General features: G+C 41.0%; 1 protein-coding gene across 1 annotated transcript in view; it reads right to left on the reverse strand.

Moving 5' to 3' along the window:
- The window catches only part of LOC124858061 (partitioning defective 3 homolog), a 479,264-nt gene that overhangs the window by 252,962 nt on the left and 202,792 nt on the right, over positions 1-23,510 (reverse strand). Inside the window, exons 8-12 of the mRNA XM_047349799.1 lie at positions 18,198-18,323; positions 14,929-15,153; positions 13,214-13,413; positions 2,421-2,560; positions 2,189-2,317 (exon numbers count right to left, since the gene is read on the reverse strand). Of these exons, the coding sequence (XP_047205755.1) occupies positions 2,189-2,317; positions 2,421-2,560; positions 13,214-13,413; positions 14,929-15,153; positions 18,198-18,323 (820 nt within the window). The remainder of the gene's footprint in view (positions 1-2,188; positions 2,318-2,420; positions 2,561-13,213; positions 13,414-14,928; positions 15,154-18,197; positions 18,324-23,510) is intronic.

Here is a 23,510-nt window from a genome sequence, read left to right on the forward strand (position 1 = left end):
CCGATAAATACTACTATATTACTCATGATTTGACATGCCATGGTTAAAAAAAAAATAAAGTGATGCATTTTACCCACACCTGCAGCACTTGTCAGCCACTGTCAAGATTCACTGCATGAATTAGGTTGTGTTATCTGTCCAAGTTAGAATTGAAGTAATATATGATTTGGTTAAAAGGCATTAGAGAAGGCAACTGAAAAGAAGCCATTAAGAACCACTAAAAGATAGAGAATTCAACATTAGCAGCACATTTAATCAGTTTCATAAAAATGATGCCTCATGGCTCTTTCTTCATAAAGCAGAAATTAATTGTATGAAAGTTTGAAATGTAAACACTGAGGTGCATTTCTTTAGTAAAATTTGCCTCTAGTGTTCAGCAATGTACAGTTTCAACAGCTCCTTTGGCAGGGTTAAGCGCCTTGGTGCCAGGCTGAGTTTTATGGGAAGAAGTGAGGTTGGCATAAAGGGCTTCCTGGTCTGCTGAGGTGTTGTGAAGCCAACACCTGCTGTCAGAGCCACTGAGAGCAGGCTAGACGAGGGCAGTAGCCCTGCCATCTGTTTTGCGACAGCCAAAGTCACCCTGTATGTAGGCGCCGTGTCTGAGCACAAGTCTGTGTTTTTCTGCATTTGTCTGTCTGTGCATGTATGTAAACATAATCAAACCTGTAGTTTTTTGTGCAAAATCATGTTGATTTATTTATTAAATTTAAGAGGGAAAAAAAGTAAAAAGTGTATTGAAAGTAAAAAGACTGCTAATTTTCACATAATGTATGATTGGATCATTTGGATGAGTATTAATTGTATATATGTAAGTGCATATTAAATATAAAATTGAACTGTCTCTGTTAACTAAAGTCTGTCTGCCACCCCCAGCATCTGGAATCTTTGGGATACTGTATTACTGTCAGGAAAAAGATAGTATACCCTCTTTTAATATTATTATTTCACATAGCAGAATATGAAAACAAATCGGTTTCTAAACTTTTTCTTACACATTAGACCTACCTTAGGAGTACAAAACAAAACAGATTCCACCTTGTCATTCTTTAAAAAAAGAGATTAGAGATCCATCCATCCATCTTATTCTTGCAGGGTCACATTGCACAGATGTAGAGACAGAGATCAGTGGTCACTTGATTTATCGTGTGTATTTGTAGACACTGAGTGTATGCTCTCCTTATCATGTTTGGGTCAATATTGATCAGAAATTTCTTGCTTCTCATCTAACCACCAAAAAGTACATATTTCATATGTCTGCATTTTGAACTGAAATAATCTGTTTTTTAGAATCAGTATACATTTTAGCAGCTGAAATGAGGACTGTTGTAAGGTGCTAAAATGGAGTGAAACTGGGCATTGAAAATACTTCTATAAATCACTGAGAGAGAAAATCTACAAATAATAAAAAAACAGCAAATGCAATTTCAAGGCAGCCTGCACTTCCCTAGTTATTTTAGCAAAGTGAAAAAATGGCTATTTCACTGGATTACACTAAATGAATTACACTAAGATTTCAACCACAAAATGTAAAAAATATCAGACATCAGGGAGAGTTAAAGTTATATAAGTGCAGACACCATATTTAATCCTTTTTTGAGCCATGCAGTGTTAGACATAAAGGCAAATGTCTTAAGCATGTTTTAATGCTGTTTACCAGATTACTGTAAAGAACTGATTGAATCAACACACCTATGTTTTTACAATACCCGATGAAAACCTGGAAAATATAGATAGAGGGTGTACTTTTTTTTTACCATAACTGTATACACTAGAGCTGCACAACACATGAAATCACAATCGTCATCACAATATTAATGCTTTTAACATCACAATCACAAAGTTAGTTTGAATGAAATTTGGTTGAATATCATATTTCAAAGGTCATGCATTCACATTCTGCATGCCACTAATATATTTGGCTAGTTGGATGGTGTCTAAATGCCCTTGATGTAAATGACATGTATAATTTGAATGACTGAGACCCTAAACCTTACAGAAAATACTAGGAATACTGCAATTATGCAAAATAAAGAAGTGATTCATTAAAATGTCTAATTGTAACTGATATCATAATTGCTACACTTAACAGTAAAATAAGATATATAAACCATGGAGAACTTGATAAAGTTTTTGCAATAAGCTGTGAAAACCTTAAGAAAAAGGGCTGAGAGTCCAGCACAGTACTGACCACTTCTCGTGGCAGCAGGGGTTCCATTTGACGAAACACCAGTAGGTTCACCGTCCCATCCATGGGTGTAGCTCGAAGCAGGGCCACCACTTCCTCCTGGCTCTTTCCATTCAGGTCCACTCCACTAACCTGCAGAATAAATTTTAATCACACACAGACTAGTAACTAGTAATTAACCTCTGAAACAGCATACATTCTTTCTCAAAATAACTCCCTAAAGTCCCTACTTTACCTCCAACAACCGGTCTCCAGCTTTCATTCGTCCATCTTGGATGGCAGCCCCTCGGGGAAGGATGTTTTTAATGTAAATAGGAGCACTTCCACCAATAGGTATGTCCCTGGAGGTGATGCTGAATCCAAGGCCCTCTGGACCTGGTCAGATGGAAAAAAGAAAACACAAAAAATAAAAACATGTAAAAAAATAATTGGAAAGAAAACCCTGCTGGATATCTAAACTGATGTGGAACGGGTAACGTGTTAAAAACTGAAAAACTAATGTGGCAGGCTGGTTCAATTGGCCGAAATGTCATTGCAGCAACTCCAAATGGTAGTTTGTATGGCTCCCATGTGCTTGTACACATGCCTGACAATGTCAGGGCATGCATACATACTTATGCGATGATGGATCGTGTCCTGGGGTATCTCCTCCCAAGTCCTGACCAAGGCTTCCCTGAGCTCCAGGACAGTTAGGTGCAACCCAGTGGCACTGGATTGACCTAAACAAGATGTCCCAAAGATGTTAGATTTGATTTAGGTCAGGGGTACGTGGAGGCCAGTCAGTGGAATCAATTCCTTCATCACCATGAATGCCCTCCATACTCTTACCACATGAGGCCAGGCATTATCATGCACCAGGACAAACCCAGGACCCACTGCACCAGGCAAGGGTCTAACAATGGGTCAAAGGATTTCATCCCAATACCTAATGGCAGTCAGGGTGCCATCCTTTATCCTGTACAGGTCTGAGCTTCCCTTCATGGATATGCCTCCCCAGACCAACACTGACCCATCACCAAACCGATCATGGTAATCATTGATAAACGCAGCATAACATTGACCGCAACTTCTCCAGACCCTTTTGATGTCTGTCACATAAGCTCAAGGAGAACCTGCTCTCATCTGTGAAAAGAACAGTCCACCAGAGCTGAACCTGTCAATACTGGTGTTCCCTGTAAAATGCCAGTTGAGCTCCACAGTGCCAGGCAGTGAGCACAGGGCCTACTGGAGGACGTCGGGCCCTCAAGCCATCCTCTTGAAGTCTGTTTCTAATGGTTTAGTCAGAGACATTAACGCCACTGGCCCACTGGAGGTCAGTTGTAGGGCTCTGACAGTACAATACCTAACTAACCGTATCAATCAAGTTAAGAGTAAAAAAAAAGTAGGTGTTCAGGACAGTTGAGCATAAGTTTAGCCTTACTCGCTTAGCCAGTGTGATGGAGCTGGGCTTACAGTACCCCAATCACCTTGCATGCTGCATTATTAAGCAGCATGAGTCTATTTTTACTAGGCAAGGCAAGGAAGCCAAACCAGGTCACACAACAATAAGAGAGAACAGACTCAACAAAACACTAACAAAATAGCATTGTTAATAAATTACATACTGTAACGAACCTGCCTGTATAATCGGATAGAACTGATTTTTTTTGTAAAGTGCCTTGAGACGACGTGTTGTAAATTAGCACTATATAATTAAGTTGAATTGAATTCAATTAATCACTTTTAATTCAAGATATATTAGTAGTGGCATTTCTTTCTTCAAATAGGCCCAAATTAGTTTGGATCACTTTTTTCCCTTAGTAAAAAAAACATTTAACACACGCGTACTGTATTTCCTAACTTTATCTCAGTCTGATATAAGATTTGTTTGACCATCTAAACATTATTTTATTTTTTACAGCAGTGTATCATCATAGGCTTACACGCTGACCTTCAACATTTATTGAATGTACATACATTTTTAGTTTGAAAAGGGCAGATAAACACAAACAGATAAATAAGGGTCGGACCTCTTCTAACCATCTACAATCACATTTTTGTCAAATAATAGTTCCAAAAGTGAACCTACTCTAGAAATTTATTTGACAGAATATTTAAAAATGGACAATAAATTAGTGAATGTGATCAGGGGGATGGTTAGAAGACCAACCTAGGTGTGTATTTCTGGACGTCTAGCTGGAAAGTTACATTACGTGGTTTCAGCTGAGGCTTTTCAAATGATAACAGCAGTGATTAGTATTCATGTAAAACTAGCTGCTCATTTCACAGAGCTGTCAGCACCTCTGATAGTTCATCATGACCTACTTTTCCCCATGTGTCTCTCTGCCAGTCTGTCGATCCGTCTGTCAGCTTGCTAACAGTGATGAGGTGATGAACAAGGAACACTAAGAGGAACATTTGAGGATGGTAACTTTCTCCTGACTCCTTCACATAAACAAACTTGTAGAAGGGTAAAGAGATTGCTTATGAAATTAGAAAGTTGAGCTGTTCAGGATAATGATGCTCTCTGATCTTTCCATCAGTGCACCATAATAACTGAGAAGACTGAAATAGCTGTCATCATTTATGCTGAACATTAAACATGCAGTTTGCCTTCATGACTGCTGAACTTTTAATGCAGGGTCACATAGTTACTGTGGAAGTTGTCTCATTAGGGACATTTTAAGCATTTGAGTCCTTAAAAGTAAATGAAATAAGTGTAGCTATTAGTTTTCAAACAAACAAAAACTAAATTTTAAATATTTCACTACATTCCGAATGTGATAGTGTATCCCTGTCCAACAGTTTATGACTCTCATTGGCCACCTTGGTGTGGTGTTGTTTGTGTGGGTGCTCAGGCCGTGTTCTGCAGCATTTGAGCTGTCAGCCAGGTAACATGTATAACATGGTGAGGAGGGTAAGGCACAGTAATCTGTTTAAGGCAGAGTTCATCATGTACTGCAGAGAGCTGCAACAGGGTCCAATCCAGCTTGGATCATAGCTTGTGAGTTGAATGAATTTGTTTAGCTTTTTCTGTTTGATGAAAATCCAATGGTGTCTGTCAGTTATGCTGCTGTGTCTAATATGTTCGCTTTGAAACGGATGCATACCGTCTATATGTGTATTTATACCTTGCATCCTTGCACCTTGCATGTGGTGTTTTAGCTCTCACGCTGTCTCAAGCTAGCTGCATTCCACATGTGAGCGACCCAGTGTTAACATGTGTGCAGATATTTTGCACCCTTGGCAAGCAAAGCCAGGTATGTCATGTTAATTTTACTTGTGAGGAACTTTGCATGTTATTCTATATAAAAGTGTTTGGTTTTATGACTTTGAATGTGGTACACATTATCTGGTTTATTTGCCTTTATTTTGCACTTTTTGACAATGTAAAGCTACAGAATGTATAATAATGCTAACGTTCTGAAGTCAGGACTGTGATGCAGTTTTCAAGCTCGCCACTAGGGGCGGGACTGGTTTGTGAGTAATGTTAGGAACAGATGTAAACAACTGGGGCCTCATGCACGAAGCGAACTTACGCACAAAAATCTTGAAGCGCAATCTTTTGCGCACTTAGCGTGTACTACAATGAACATTGCATGAAAGTGTGCGGAAGCCACGCACACTTTTTCAACTTTTTTCAACAATAATAAACTAGAAAAACTAAAACTCACCTAGATCCACTGAAATTTGACCTAGTTCAGCTTTATTTAATTCATGGAGCATCAAACCTGATGTTTTTTGACGAGTTTGAGCTTTTATGGTTTAAACCAGAGCGATAAAACTGAATCACATTTAGCCTCATACCGTAACATAAACATGTTGGAAAACCTTCGTGTGCGATGGCTGGCTTCAAGGTAATTTTTTTTTTTTTGGTGATGTCTTAAATGGTTGTAAAGATTTAAAGTACTTCACATAGTGTGTGGTGACAGTCTTCCTAATAGAAATATAGGAGGCATATTCACGTATTATGATGATCAGCATTGAGCCATGAATGAGCTTAGTGCAGCAGCCACACATTGTCGATTGCTTTAGATTCACACATTGTAGAACTAAACAGTTTTGAGCCGACAAACGTTTTATTTTTAGCCAGGTTTGAGTCGTTGATGTCATTCAAGAAGTTGTTGGTTTGCTGTAACTGACTACAAACATTGTAGACACAGTCTCTCTTCTTTTTCCGCCGAAAGGTACCTGTTCTTTGACTGTCACAGCACTGTTGCCATGGTTATTTGGACACGTGATGGGTGACTTCCGGCTATTTATACCACTTATCATATGTAAACCTTTAGTATGAAAGCCTGGCATTCTTTTGTACATAAGGCCCCTGATGTTTAAGTAAGCAGTAAGAACCATCAGATGCCGAGGTTGGATAAAGTTTATGTAGTATCTTTGAGAGTGTGCGTCCATAAGACTTGTGAGTTGTGTATACTGTTCTATAAGGATAATTTGTTAATTAGGTTTATTGTTCTGGACATTTTTTTCTGTTGTCTCTTTTTACTTAATAGGAGATAAGGCTAATTTTGCTAAGTTTTTAGGGAATTGTTTTAATTATATTTATTGGGTGATTTGTTATTATATTTAGTTGTGTTTTTCTTACTAAATCTCCACATCATAAGTGACTGAAACACAGGACTAGAGTAAAACAATATATTTAATTTGTTACCAAATATAGTTTAGGCTGTAAATAAAGGCTCTTGGGCCTATGAGCTTGGCTTACAAGACATCATGTAGCTATAATATTCTATGTAATCTACTTATAAGATACGTTGTGATTACACTGAAATTTAATGTGTTTTATTTGTGTATTCTGTTTTATAGAAACGCAAAAACCCGTACCCATGTACTTGATACAGCTTTTTAAAGAAACCGGTAAAGCCTCACCTTGTCTGATCACTGACTTGGGGGTCATACAGGCATTTAACCAGTGCACGCTCTATGATCACCACCATAGTAAACCGGACATTAATCTTAGAAATCACCATTACAGTTAATGCACTGAGTTATGTTTAGAACCTTGTTTATCAAACACTGTATGAGCATCCATTTATTTTTATTTAATAGTTTTTGGTGGAGATGTGAGGATTATCCTAGATGCTCTGAAAGGGAGAAATACATGTCTGCACCCACCAGAGACTCACTTCTGTGATTTATTTTTTTATGTCAAGGGCTTTTACTTGTAGGCTTTAAATGTTTTTTTCTAGTCAGTCTATTATATTATCATAGTACAACATCACAGAATTTTTCAAACTCAGTTATTGGTTTTGATTTTGGTGTGCCACCCCAAGATTTTTAATGGCCCCATTTGGCACTGCCTGTAAAACAATTCTGGGGTGTCACTGCAACAGTAAGATGGCTGAAACATAGACTAAATTAGGTGCTCAACAGGGCAATTGTTCAAATACACAGTAATACTGGTTTCGAAATGGATAAAGCAGGGTAATATTAAGCTTTTGGAATGGCCCTAACCTCAACTCTGTTGAAAATGATCTTACTGTGCTCACAAGCCAAGTCACAGTCCATAAACTAACCAATTTAAATAAACTCTACCACTTAGGCCATGGCCAGTGATCAAATAGCTTAAAATAATAAAAACAACCTAAAAAAATATGTGGTTTCTCTGCAACATAAGAAAAAAGTAATGCAACAAGATATGAGCGGGGGTGTACATTGAATTATCATTCCTTTGTGGAAAAAGAAGATTTTAAATAAACTTTTGAAAAGCCAAAATTAATGACATTCATTCCCATGATGAGTGTGTGTAGACGTCTTTCCTCCTTCCAAACTTGCACATAAGATCCTTTGTTGTGCTTTTTACTCTGATCCTCCTTCCATACATGTTCCTACTCCCTCCCAGCCAGACACATTAAACCTAATGAACAGAATCAAACTCCTGTGTCCATCAGTAGATACTGTCATTAATGGTCCAATCAGGCAATTAGGAGAATACATCTCTAATAGGCCTTTAGTAATTAACCACTGACGTCTTTATTTTGGGTAATAGAAGACCAGGATAAAAGTAATTGTATCCCTTTCTAGATTAGTTAGAATTCTGGCTCCCATAAGCCAATTAAACAGCAAACACGAGGAGAGGCTGGGGGACATGACAACGACTTAATGGGGTGCATATGTTGTTTTCAACAGAAGTATTTGATTAGGGCACTCTTGTTAATGTGCCATTCAAGATCTTCTCCTGCCACTTGGAACTCTGAGCCACTTAGGCTGAATCACAACAATTACATCGAGTCAACAACAAAACTGCCACAGCCGATCTGAAAGTGGATTAGTAGGGAGAAAGTCTGATGGCAATTAAATGAAAATGTCAAAATAGATTTCTGGGCTGCATTTGCAAGCTACCTGAATCCACCAAATTTCCATGTTTATAATTTATTTCTGACACAATAACATTCGACCAATAATTTGTCTTTAGTTCGACTCCCCATGGCTGTGAGTTTACCATGGAGACAGTTGTATTTATCAAGTTCCGATTAAATCATGAGCATGACTACATTTATTTATCAACAGTTATTTTTAGGGCTTTGAATCTATAGGGTTGCTGAAAATAAATCATACTGTAGCCATCAGACCCCTGCAGTTTCACAAACATTTCCTTCACTTAAAATGCCTAAAATAACAACTTGGCAGAACTTATAAGACTTATAACTTGGCAAGAAATGGCAGAGAAACTTTACTACATTAGAATAAATACAGCATTACTTGCACTGTAGACTCAGACTGCCCATAGTTTGAGCTGGCAAATACTCAGAAATCCTTGCCATACATATTAAAACAGCTTGTGACTTTATTTCCCCTGAGTTTGTTGCATTTATCTGATACTGTTGTCCCTGCTGCTGTACAACTCCCAGAAGCTAACTGCAGCCACTCGTTTCCAGATTCCAACCAAACATCTGCTCATTACATCCAACACACACAGAAGCAAAGAGGAGAAGAGGCGGCGAGGGCATGTTGCCATAATACTGGTTCACTTTAACACTAAATGTCAGTGAATGCAAATAAACATAGAGGATTGATTAAGCTCATTTCTGAGGTAGTTTGCAGAGAAGAAGAAAAAAAATTCAGTGTCGAACGAACGATAAGTGTAAGCTACTGCCCAGCTTAGATGAAGAAACACTGATCCACTTTAAATGGTTCAAGAAAAGGTAGCTTTGGGAGTCATTCTGTTTAGTTCAGTATGGATGCCGATGTGTCACTTCAATCTTAATTAGGAAAGAAGAATAGAGATGTCTTTATTTACTCTAATGACAAACATGTTTTTGGTTTTCATGTCAGTTACTTCAGATCAATACATAAAAAGAAAAACTTTCCATGCTGGAAAATCTAACAGTTTTGTTGCTGGTGTAAAGTAGGACTACCCCAGCCTGATGCTGGAATGTCTTTGAATCATTAAGTTAGATACTGTACTTCAACAGCCATCCCAAACACTGACAGTAGGTCCCTCTGTTACTGTTTTAACAGAGGAACAAAAGTAATCTAATCCCAAATCAGTTTGGGTCCTAGTGAAAGTTCACTATCAGAGTAGCTGACTGCACTCATGGTCTGATCTCTAATTATTTGATGTGACTTTTGTTCTCTTCACTGTGGACAACTGTAGTTCCAAATGTCACTGCCTCATCATTTTACAGGATAAATAAAACATTTGAAAAAAGTCATGAATGTTAGACTTTAAGCTCACAGCTCATTTGGTTTTTGGTGCGTCACAAATACAATGGAACCCAAAAGGAAGATCGATGGACATTTCAAGCACTTCTAACTTCTGTAGAGCTACTCAAGTGCCTTTTATTTTTTGTTCGTTCGTTCGTCGTCTTCCGCTTATCTAGGACCGGGTCGCGGGGGCAGCAGACTCAGCAGAGACGCCCAGACGTCCCTCTCTCCAGACACCTCTTCCAGCTCCTCCAGGGGGAGCCCAAGGCGTTCCCAGGCCAGCCGAGAGACATAGTCCCTCCAGCGTGTCCTGGGCCGTCCCCTGGGCCTCCTCCCGGTGGGACGTGCCTGGAACACCTCCCGAGGAAGGCGTCCAGGAGGCATCCGGTATAGATGCCCGAGCCACCTCAACTGGCTCCTCTCAATGTGGAGGAGCAGCGGCTCTACTCCGCGCTCCTCCCGGATGGCCGAGCTCCTCAGCCTATCTCTAAGGGTGTGCCCGGCCACCCTACGGAGGAAGCTCATTTCAGCCGCTTGTATCCGTGATCTCGTTCTTTCGGTCATGACCCAAAGTTCATGCCCATAGGTGAGGGTAGGAACGTAGACCGACCGGTAAATTGAGAGCTTTGCTTTTCGGCTCAGCTCTCTCTTCACCACAATGGACCGGCACAGCGCCCCCGTTACTGTGGCAGCTGCACCGATCCGTCTGTCGATCTCCCGCTCCATTCTTCCCTCACTCGTGAACAAGACCCCGAGATACTTAAACTCCTCCACTTGAGGCAGGAACTCCCCTCCAACCTGAAGAGGACAAGCCACCCTTTTCCGGTCGAGTACCATGGCCTCGGACTTGGAGGAGCTGATCCTCATCCCAGCCGCTTCACACTCGGCTGCGAACCGCCACAGCGCATGCTGTAGGTCTTGGCTAGAGGGGGCCAGCAGGACCACGTCATCCGCAAAAAGAAGAGACGAAATCCACTGGTCCCCAAACCAGACCCCCTCCGGCCCTTGGCTGCGTCTAGAAATCCTGTCCATAAAAGTTATGAACAGGACCGGCGACAAAGGGCAGCCCTGCCGGAGTCCAACATGCACTGGGAACAGGTCCGACTTAGTGCCGGCAATGCGGACCAAACTCCTGCTCCGCTCGTACAGGGACCGGATGGCCCCTAATAAAGGGCCCCCGATTCCATACTCCTGGAGCACCCCCCACAGGGCATCACGAGGGACACAGTCGAATGCCTTCTCCAGGTCCACAAAACACATGTGAACCGGTTGGGCAAACTCCCATGAACCCTCGAGCACCCTGTAGAGGGTATAGAGCTGGTCCAGTGTTCCACGGCTGGGACGAAAACCACACTGTTCCTCCTGAAGCCGAGGTTCGACTATCGGTCGGACTCTCCTCTCCAATACCCTGGCGTAGGCCTTACCAGGGAGGCTGAGGAGTGTGATCCCCCTGTAGTTGGAACACACCCTCCGGTCCCCCTTCTTATAAAGGGGGACCACCACCCCAGTCTGCCAGTCCAGAGGCACTGTCCCCGACCGCCACGCAATGTTGAAGAGGCGTGTCAACCATGACAGCCCTACAACATCCAGACACTTGAGGTACTCAGGGCGGATCTCATCCACCCCCGAAGCCTTGCCACCGCGGAGCTTTTTAACCACCTCGGTGACTTCAGCCTGGGTGATGAAAGAGTCCAACCCTGAGTCCCCAGCCTCAGTTTCCACCACGGAATGCGTGATGGCAGGATTGAGGAGATCCTCGAAGTACTCCTTCCACCGCCCGATAATGTCCTCAGTCGAGGTCAGCAGTCTCCCGCCCCCACTATAAACAGTGTTGGCAAAACACTGCTTCCCCCTCCTGAGGCGCCGGACGGTTTGCCAGAATCGCTTCGAGGCCAACCGGTAGTCCTTCTCCATGGCCTCACCGAACTCTTCCCAGGCCCGAGTTTTTGCCTCTGCCACAGCCCGGGCCGCAGCACGCTTGGCCTCACGGTACCCGTCAGCCGCCTCAGGAGTCCCACAAGCCAACCACAGCCGATAGGACTCCTTCTTCAGCTTAACTGCATCCCTTACTGCCAGTGTCCACCACCGGGTTCTGGGATTGCCGCCACGACAGGCACCGCAGACCTTACGGCCGCAGCTATGGGCAGCAGCATCGACAATAGATGCAGAGAACATGGTCCACTCGGACTCTATGTCTCCAACATCCCCCGGGATCTGGTCGAAGCTCTCCCGGAGGTGGGAGTTGAATACATCCCTGGCCGAGGGCTCCGCCAGGCGTTCCCAGCAGACCCTCACTATGCGCTTGGGCCTGCCGAGTCTGTCCGGCTTTCTCCTCCTCCAGCGGATCCAACTCACCACCAGGTGATGATCAGTGGACAGCTCAGCCCCTCTCTTCACCCGAGTATCCAAAACATGCGGCCGAAGGTCTGATGATACGACAACAAAGTCGATCATCGACCTCCTGCCTAGGGTGTCCTGGTGCCAAGTGCACTGATGGACACCCTTATGTTTGAACATGGTGTTCGTTATGGACAATCCGTGACTAGCACAGAAGTCCAATAACAAAACACCACTCGGATTCAGATCGGGGAGGCCATTCCTCCCGATCACGCCTCTCCAGGTGTCACTGTCGTTCCCCACGTGGGCGTTGAAGTCCCCCAGCAGAATAATGGAGTCCCCGGGAGGGGCACTATCCAGCACCCCCGACAGGGACGCCAAGAAGGCAGGGTACTCTGCACTACCACTCGGCCCGTAGGCTGAAATGATAGTCAGAGACCTCTCCCTAACCCGAAGGCGCAGGGATACAACCCTCTCATCCACTGGGGTAAACCCCAACACGAGACGGCTGAGCTGGGGGGCAACAAGCAAACCCACACCAGCCCACCGCCTCTCCCCGTGGGCCACTCCAGAGTAGAAGAGAGTCCAACCCCTCTCAAGGAGATGGGTTCCAGAGCCCACGCTGTGCGTGGAGGCGAGCCCGACTATTTCTAGTCGATATCTCTCGACCTCCCGCACAAGCTCAGGCTCCTTCCCCCCCAGCGAGGTGACATTCCACGTCCCTAGAGCCAGCCTAAGCATCCGGGGATCGGGCCGTTGAGGTCTCCACCTTTGTCCGCCACCCAATCCTCTTTGCACCGGTCCCTCACGGTTCCCCCTGCAGGTGGTGGGCCCACTGGGAGGCCCACCACCTGCAGGTATTTTTATTTTTTTTTATTTATTTTACTTCTGGTATGTAGTCTCCAAGTTTGTGACGTAAAAACTGCTGGCATTGGACTTGGACTTACTATTGACTTAGTATCAAAAAAGCCTTAATCTTGAATCATTTACCACTAAAAATTCAAAAAATACACGCTCTCTTTTCCAGTCATTCATTCAGATCTTTGTTATTACCTTTCTTCAACTGGATGTTGAAGATGCTTCCTTTTTTCTTTAGGTAGGAGTTGTTGGACGGAGTTGTGCTTATTCTACGCTGCAAGGAGGCGGAAGGTGCTGAGGGGGTCCTGGAGATTAAGATGTGAGGTGAGGCATGGGGTGAAGTAGCATTGCGCCGATCTGGTTCTGGGGTGCTTCTTCCTAGAGGACCTTGGTAACTGGAGAAAGAACACAGAGCTTAATGTTTTTCACCAATAGAAATAAGCAATTTGTAGAGGAATATTAGGCAAAGGAAAGGACTGAACGTTCCTGTTGTAAACTGAGTGAACACTCCTGTTGTTCAGTCAGTGAACAACAGGAGAACTTCTGGGAAGAGACTGAGTAAATAAATATGACAAGGCAAATGTTCACATTTCTCTTCAATTTTTTTTGTGTCTTATTCGCTTATTTGTCTTTTTGGTTAAATATTTTTTATTATGAATGTTTTTTTTTTTTTACTTATTAACAATAAATCATGCAGTCAGTCTCGAGGATTTTTATCTGATAATCCTCAATAAATAAAACAATTACAAGCACAGTTCAGAATATGTGGCACACATAACATGCTTCACTTATTTATTATTACAATCAATGTCAACACTATTAGCCAGTAAATGTAGACATTGAGGAAAGACATTTATATGTGCAGCTTTTTGTGAACAGGTCAATAAATCACCATTAGAATTAACAGGCTTGTAAAGGGATAGCTCAGATAATTTTAAGTGAGGTTCTGTTAAAATGTTAATAGCAGTAAATATCTAATCTACAGTAGATAACTCTTTGGGAATAACTTCCTGCATTTAGTAAAAATCCACATAAGGTGGTCGCGGTATCTGAAGCTGAGGGCAGTCCAAGAGGGGCCAGGACTGAAGCGGACTTCTCCCACTAAAACAACTCAGATTGAAAAATAGTCATTGCAATTTATTAAAATACATTGTTACAGACCTTTAAGCAATTGCCTTGTTTAAACTGGATACTATTTATACAGAAGCCAACGATTATTTACTTGGGAAATGGAGGTGGGAGACAATGTGCTGTCATTGATTCTCCTGAATGAAGCATATACTGAGAACCTAATTTGTGAAGTGTTTCTGATCAGAGTTAGTATCTAAAAATAAAGCAAGGCAGTTTAAAAACAGTGTTAACTCAACCTGCTATAATATTTTAGCATTTTACACCACGTTACTTTTATATCAGACAGTTCCTTTGATCACAAACACTGTACAATCTGATCTGGATTTATACTAAATGAAGACGTCAAGAGAGTTAACTACTGATAGAAAAATAATAAGTCCCTGTAACTTAACGTAAAACTCTGCATTATCCCTTTAACCAGATGATCCGTGTAACAGACTCAGACGCCTCAGGTTAAAAACATGATATTGTTTTTTAACATAAGCGGTAGGAAATGGCTGACTGACTGACTGACTGACTGTTTGAACTTTGATGGATTCAGTATTAAGGTATTATTGGATAGTCAATTACTGTTGCAATAAAATCTGTGAGAATTTTTCACAATCATCTATATTAAGAGAGTGTAGAGGAACATATTTTATTCCATCCTGGATGTCAAATCCTAAATAAGTTAATCACACAACTCTCCATAGGGAGGAAGGTTTCTGCGAACTTCAGGATTAGAAATGTGTACTGAATTAGGGTGGGGCTAATGGTGCAGTGAAAACAGTGACACTCACTTGTGGTTGATGGCTTGTTTTCCAGATCTGGATGGCATACTTGCATCCAGACTTGACCGGTTCCCTGGATGCTGAGAGTCTTGGCTAAAGCGGACCCTGTTTGACTGAGGTGGGCTGAGCTCGTTCTGAGCTAAAAGTATATCATACTGCCTCTTCTTGGATGCAGGCACAACATGGAAAAGGATGACCTGGGAACGCATCGCCTGTCTGAAAATGTTCTGAGCTCTGGAACAAGAGAAGGAGTAGGAAGGTCATATATGAAGAAATACATTACATTTAACATTATAAGAGATACTATTGGGCTTTGTTGATATAGAGATGTACAACAGGAAAGCTGTATTGTGTTGTATGTTGAAGGGTGATATGGAGAGTTGAGGGTGGTACAGCTAATCACAGGGGAACATGGCAGAGCAAGACAGACGTCACATTATCTGTAATACCAGCATCAGCACATGCTGGGTGAACAGATGAATGATCACTTAGTATTCTGTCAATTCAAAGTTTATTCGAATGACGCTTCCTCTTTAAATTGTCTGTTTATGTGAGTCTTATTGTGGTTTGCATTAAAGGGACACACACTGCTTCAAAAAACATAGCAGAGAAAAAGAATCATGCCCAGGGGAGGCTTTCTAGAAAACAAACTAAGTAGGCAAGTAGACATCATTCTATACAAATGCAATATCAACAAAAACACACAGACACACACAGTGTCCCAAGTGAGATAAATCAGTCAAATGAGTTCAGACAAAAGCTCAGTTTTCCAGAGAGAGGGAACTGTTCAGTCAGGTTTATCAGCAATCCCTGGTACTATGCCTTGCACATCTATTCATACACCTTTATGTAATAGTGGGAAGAAGAAAGCATTTGCTGAAATCAGAAAAAGTCAGTAGTTTCATTAAAGTTTTTCATTCAACTTCACAATTAAGCAATAGTTTGTGTTGATTGATCGCATAAAATCCCTGTAGAATGAAAAAAACTAGGGCCACTGTGATTAAGTCACAAAATGATGAACTACCTTTATATGATTGTAAAATCCTTAAATATAAATGGATGGATGGACGGATGGATGGATGGATGGTTTCCAGAAATAGTTGTGTAACGTTCATTGTCTTTTTTTTTATAAGTACTCGAAGTTGTGGCTTTCTCTATGTTACGCACAGATGTTCCTTTGGGCAAGGCACTTAACTCCATGTTCCCAACTGATTTGTGCATTACCGTGTGAGCAATAGCAGTGTGGCTGGGAGAAAGAGCCCTGAATTATAAAATAATTTTAAGTGGATGATGTGACTAGAAAAGCTCTATTTACCATTTTAAATGCATTGTAGTTTTTGGTTATAGCACCATAAAATGTGGAAATATTTTGCAAGGCATTGTAAATAAGATATATCACAAAGGAAAGAGCCAGGCACAGGGCTAGAAGCATGATTTGATGGCTGAATTCCCATATTTAGACCTTCTATAACCACAGAAGCAACACCATACCTAACCAGCCTAAATTGCAAGTGCTAAAAATTCTTCTGGTTCTTTATTCAAGCAATGCTACAAAGGGAAAACCCAAGTGCAGCACCTAGCCTCTTCTGCAGAATTTGGACTCTCACATCCTTATTCTTTTAGTAATTTACAAAAATCAGTCACAAACTCACACTGAGTGCTGATGGCAGATTAAGTATGTGTGTACTTGTGTGTGCATATGCATGTGTTTATATCCAAATGTTCCCACATGCACATATACACTACCATCACTCTAGCAATCAACCTCTGTGCAAGCCTGATTGAATAATAAATTACCCCATCAATGCATCATTACATTCAGTTAGATTAAGCTCCTCAAAATATTTACCCATGCAAAACAATCCAAACACAATCCAAGATTAGACTATCACTTTAAATTGTCACTCTCTGTGGACATAATCATGAAAGAGCCAGAATGGGCAGACAAGGGGAAGAGTTTAGCTCCATCCTCTCGTTTTCATTCAGACTCACCAAAACACATGCATCTGAGTCTGGCTGCTACAGGGCGAGGAGGGGGGTGTGTTAGGTTCAGGTGAGTCTCTTCCACAGTAGAAAAGGTTTGGAAGGAAACTGGGATGCTCACTGATAGCAACAGCACTGAATATTTTGTAGAACCACCTTTCACTGCAGTTAAAGCGGCAAGTCTTAGTATACTTCAACCAGCTTTGAACTGTTATAGATTCCCCTTCTTCTTTGCCAAATAGCTCAAGTTCAGTCATAACAGGCAGATAGTGTATGTGATTGGGAATTTTTTAAAACGTGAATATGCTTTGATGCAAATTATGCCATATCAGCTCTGGTTGTATGTTTAGTGTTATTGACATGCTGATGGCTGACCCTTCATCCCAGTCTCAAGTCTTTAGCAACAGTTTATGCCATAGGATTGCCCTGTGTTTATCTCCATCCAGAAAAGATCCCCACAGCATAATGTTGCCTCTGCCTGATTTTACTATGGGGAAACTTGGTGCAACAATGTTTGTTACTACAGCATGATGTTGGCAGTGATCCAGTTGCTATGTGAATATTCTCTTTTTGAACAATTCATAGTTCTAAACTCTCTTACAGCCTAACCTTCATTAGCAGAAATCTGTTCCATTGGTTCGTGAGCAGAAATAGATGAGAAGAAGGCAAACCAAGGACATATCCTCTGTTCAGAAACTCCAGAATCCAGCTCAGTGTCATTGAATCAGTGTGCCAGCACAAGTTTAAGTATGTGAGTCCACATATTCAGCCTTGTGTTAGTGAGAGCAAAGGTGGCTTTGGGTAAATGGAAGTGGAAGAGTGCCAGCCTTATATCTTTATCCCACTTTAGGAAATGAAGGGCAGCAATGAACTGCTTGAAATGGATCTAGAGGAGAATGCGGGCAGTGTTAGATCAGAGGGCAAAACGGTGCTGAAGCACTACAGGTCAATGAGAGCTACTATAGGAGGTACAACAAGTCAGTGATATCTCTTCTTCACTGTGTAGTTGTGTGGGTTTGCATCATACCTTTCAACACTAATGCAATTCACTGCCACTTTATTTCATGTCCAACACCGGGCTCTCACTGTAAAAGCATATTGCTCACCAGCTTCAGGATAACAATGAAGGTGTGTGTTAAAAAAATTGGAGCCCCATAAAAAGGAGGTGATAGGTATTTGGAAGTAGATAATTAGGAGCTAATGAAGCATTAATTAAAGCACCAAACATTCAAAGTGTACTGCTGCACTGAATGGATGTTACGCTCATTTACTATCATAAGCGCATCACAGCTTACTGTTCAAAGCGCAGGTTCCAAATATCTCCCTGATTAATCCTGACTATGCAGTCGTTTTCCTGGAAGAGATGCTCGTGCTCAGCTTTTCCTCCAGGCTCCAAACGTTTTACCAGCAAGCCCTGAGTCCTGAAAATGAACACATTACAGATTAGTACCTACTGGATATCCTTGTAATATATTGAAAAAAAAAAAACTGTGGTGATTATAAAATGCATCGACAGAGTGTACAGCCACAACGCTACGTCAGGGTAATAGCATATAGAAGTCTAAACAGTAAAAACAATGCTTTATATAATGAAGATCAGCAATATTTTGAGGTAAATCTACAAATGCCATTGTAGGTCAATGATATAACATTTAATGCAAGTGTTGCAGGTATATGTTATATTGTGCATAATTTGAGTGAATTATTCTGAAACTTACTTTTTTTGCTTAACAAAATTTTTCCCACATTTTGTCAGGTTGCAACCACAACCCAGTATTTTTTATTGGGATTTTGTGTGACAGGCCACCACAAAGTAGTGGATTATTGCAAAGTGAAGGAAAATTATTTATGGTTTGCAAATGGCTCAAGCATGCATATTCAACCCCCTGAATCAATACTTTGTAGAACAAAGTTTAGCTGGAGTAACAGCTACAGGTCTTTTGGAGTAGCCATGTCTGTACCAGACGAGATATAGAAATTTAACTTTTTGTTCCATTTTCTCCATAAAATAGCTCAATCTCAGACAAAACAGATGGATGTATAGGTTTGTTGTTTTGTTGGAAGGTGAAGCTCCACTGCAGTTTATTGACTTTTGTAGGCTCAAACAGCTTTTCTTCCGGCATTGCCCTATATTTAGCACCATCCATCTTCTCATCAACTTTGACCTGCCTCTTCATCCTTGCAGAAGAAAGGTATTCCCACAGCATGATACTGTCACCACCATGTTTCACAGTGGGGAGGCATTCTTTGGGTTAATTTTCTGCCACACATACCATTTTGCATAGAGCCTATAAAGTTCAGCATTTTATCTACAGGAAACCAGAGTAAAGGAGGCTGAATATAAATAAATGGGACACTTTTCAGATTTAAATAAGTCAAAAAAAGGCCTTTATAATTTTTCTTCCTTTTCACAATTATGCTCTACTTTGTGTTGGTCAATCACTTAAATTATCAAAACAATACATCTTTTTAGTTGTAATGTGAGAAACTATAAAACAAATTTAAAGGGTTCTGAATTTTTTTTAACGTAAGTTCACAAAGCTACTTTGGTGTTTTAAAGCTCCACATTGCCAGTAAAAAAATCCCTTTCATATTTTTAAGCTTTAGGTTTAAAAGCTGTATTTTCTTGTGCCCTAGAGAGATGCTACAGCAGGAACTTGATTCATAGCTTCTGTCTGATGGCTTGTCCTCCACTCTGCCTGCCCTTATATGTGCAGGTCTGAGAGAGTGACAGGCAGGCTGTCTGGAATAATCTAAACCACAAAGTATGAGATCATCTTTGGCTTTGAGGGCAATGCTACAGCTTCCTTCCCTGGAGCTTAAGGGAAGAGCTTGGGATATAAACTAAATACCCAGAGTTTTACTGCAGTGCCATCTCAGCTATCCCTTCAAAAAAGACACCTTTACTTTCAAATACTCAAATACTTACTTTCAAATACCTCACTCCTCACGGAATAAATACCTCAATGTGCACTTTCGGGGCTTTATGTGGGCCCTAAGGATAACCATATGCAAAGAACGCTAATGTGAGCTTACACAACAGTAAACTAGACTCCAGCTAATGTGAAATGGACTGGAAACCTGAGGTATCAGTTTTTCTTGTTTGAAAACATTTTGATCTCTTTTGATTCAAACAAATATTAAAATTCCGAAATATAAAAATATATAAAAAGTAATAAACTAAGTTGAAAAAGCAAAAGCTGTACGCTCTCGGATAATTCTTGGTATGAAAACAGCATTTCTTAGTTGTGACCTTGTTTACTGCCAACGTCAAGTGTAGATTTAAAGAGCTATTTAGCATTTGAGTCAAACAGGACCACTTTCAGAAAATTGCTGTAATTGGCTGCATAACGTGGACATCCACGCTCACGCCACAGACTCATCTGAGCTGATCAGCGGGGGTAAATGGTTCAGCAATAAATTGAAATTAGGATCACAAAAGACCTGCCTCTCCTCCTCTGCGTCTGAGCCTGCATTGCCAGATCATCTTAAGACTGCTGAGCTCAGAGTAATTGCAGGAACTGTTGAAGCAGAGAAGACTCTGCTTTATCTTTGTGCTGTCAGCTTGAAAACAAAGAGGTGCCCATAGAGATTACGGCGTGGACATACTCAAATGTCTGTTGATCTGCTAACCGACTAGAGATGGAAGATAAAGGAGTTTTAAGTTGATCCACGCTCAGTATTCAAACTGCAGCAGGCAAGGCTGGGGATAAAGCAGCATCTTACAGAGATTTATAGAAGATGATTTTGTACATAATGCAGAATGTACATCATAGCAACCCACTCAATTCATTCACATCTCAATGGTTTTAATAATCTAGTCAGTGATTTTTAGAGACTCCTAAAGGAAATTTTCAGGCTGCAAGGAAGTGAATTAACAAAGTGTTAGATACTGTAACAGTTCAAGCAATCTGCATTAAGAGAGCTCAATACAGACATAATGCCTTGCAGAGATATTTATATAGCTTGAATTATGTCAATTATCGTCAGATTACAACCCAAAACTTCAATGAATATTATCGAGATTTTATGAATTTTATTTAGATTTTGCACCATGTACCAAATGTGTTGAAGTTAAAGGAAAATCATCAATTTGTTTCAATGTTTTAGCTCATTCAAAACCTCTGTTAAATTGATGAAACCAAAAAGCTTCCCTGATCCTCCACTGTGGTGTTAATGTATTGTTAATGTTAGTATGGTAAAGAGCTACAAATGACCACACGCGATGACATCATAAGGGGGCGTTGAGTGTGAGCAGAGTTACGTTGTTTGCTGTAATGGCTCCCATGCTGTAAGCTCGTCGCTGCTGAAATAAATGATCAAGAATGACCCAGTTTGAGTCATGCATGCTTTTGTTAAATAACATGACACCTTCAACCACATGTATCATTGTAGGAATTGAATGTTCAGGTTTTCTGCCACACATAATACTTTGCATATAGGCCAGACATTTTAATTTTTGTCTCATCTGATCATAGCACCTTCTTCTACATGTGTCACCGACATGGCTTGGTCCAGGCTTTAAACAAGACTTCTAATAGCTTTGATGTACTCATAGCTTTCTTTTTGGCCCTCTTTCATAAAGGCCAATTGTTTTAGTAAACAAGTGATATTTGTCCTGTCAACAGATTCTCCCACCAGAGCTGTCGATCTCTACGGTTTTTCCCGTGTCATAATGGACCTCTTGACCATAGTCAATGACCATCCCATTGTAAGTAAGGGCGAGGCTGCTGTTATAATTAATGGGGTCTGTTCGATGTTGCTGCTTTGGATGGTGTTCAGTGTTAATATAACTGTGAACTGTTGGCTTATGTAACTGACACTTATTGGATAAAAAGGTTGTTTATGGATGGTTAGAGGAAAATGCATCAGTTGCCACAGGCATGCACTTTTGTATTTATCCTGTTATTATATAACCAGCTAAGGGACAACTAAAATATTAGCTGTTCAGATAACTCTGTTTCTCTTACTAATGTCCAATGATGACCTTTTTATATAAAGAATATTTTACTGAAATCTACATCTTACTATCACTAAACCCTGTTGACAAGACAATATGAATCTGCGTTTCATCTTGTGGCCTGTTTGTAAAGCTGAGGAACTAATCTGAAAGTGGCCACCTGCTCTCATCTACTGCCTTTAATCAAATAATACTCCAATCATGATCATTTGTGCAAGGCGATTATGTCCTAATTTGTTTACAATTGAAACTGGTCATGGAATTATGAATTGATTAGACACAAAATTCATCTGGAAGGGGTGTCTGAGTTTGTGTGTGCAGATGTAAAGCAACTCCATGTGTGTGGATAGTTCTAACTGCTTGCAGGAGAAATGACAACAGCTAGAGTATGTGTGGGAAAACAATTCTAAAGGTCCATATTTCTCACAGAGTGATTGGTTGTAAGTTCATTTTCAGGTGAGGATCAGTGCATCTGGATGTGTGTATGAGAAAGATACTGTCAGCTGGAGTGACAGTCTCTAAGCTCTCTCCTACAGCTGTCCCCCCCCTCCTGCTCGGATCTCGTTTTATGTCAGTGCAGTGAAGCAGAATGTGGACAGCCGACGCTGGAGTGCCCACAGTTCCTTGTTTGTTGCCTGTCTGTTTTTTCGCTTGCTGTCCGACCCCTCTGGCCCTGGTCTAGACACTAATGACAGCCGGCTGAGCTTAATGCCTCCTGTCCTAGCACACAGCAAACAGGAAAGAACTGGGCCAACCCATTAGCATCAACCCACTGGCTAGACGTAAGTCTTATTATGGCTGAATTTAATTGAAGTCTGTGGTAGCTATTTGTATCAAGCAAAGCTGATGGAAAGGAGACTTGCAGGCCAACCCGTATTAGTACTCTATCTTACACAATGCTGCCTGACTTTACAGGAATACAGGGAAGCTTTGAGGGATAATACTGCAGAAATTAGTCTGTCAAGTTTCATCTGTACTTTATTTAAGCAATATTGCTCACAATTATGAAGGTTTAATTTTTGTAACTGGTTATTTTCCTTTTCTGTCTTAGAGTAACTCTAAGTTTCAGAGCTATTGGGTCAGTTAACAAGAAGTCAGAGCTAAATATAGCTGTCAAACACTTGCTAATAAACAGCAACAAGATTACTGTCCCAACCATTCAATGACAGCCAATGTGTCCCCCTCAAATGTCATCCCATTTCATCTCCATGCTCTGTCTTTGCCCTGATTCCTCTGTCCTTCTTCACCAGTGCTGAGTAGTCACATTCACCTTGGAGGTGGGCCAGTCTGTTGGCATTAGGCAAGGGACTGTGTTTTACATGGGCTTTTAGTTTGATTACATTTCAACACTTTCTTCTGTTCTGTGGTTTTTTAGGGAAAACCATAAACTAAAATGCATTCCTTCTTCCTTTCTAGAAGCAACACTCATCAGTTAAAAGTTAGGTAATAGAAAACGCTCTGAATCACTTTGGATGCAGTTGTGACAGGAAACAGCAGCATGTTTTAAAGTATGTCTTTGAACAACTTAAAAAACTGCAGTGGAAAATTAACCTGCTTGCATTCTGTTTTCTATCTATCCATGTATTTTGGTGTATTGAAAATGTGTGTTACACACGTCTAAACACGAGGAAAGTAAGTGGATATTTTG

Source organism: Girardinichthys multiradiatus, chromosome 21 (assembly GCF_021462225.1).
Source record: "Girardinichthys multiradiatus isolate DD_20200921_A chromosome 21, DD_fGirMul_XY1, whole genome shotgun sequence".
Taxonomy (NCBI): Eukaryota; Metazoa; Chordata; class Actinopteri; order Cyprinodontiformes; family Goodeidae; genus Girardinichthys; species Girardinichthys multiradiatus.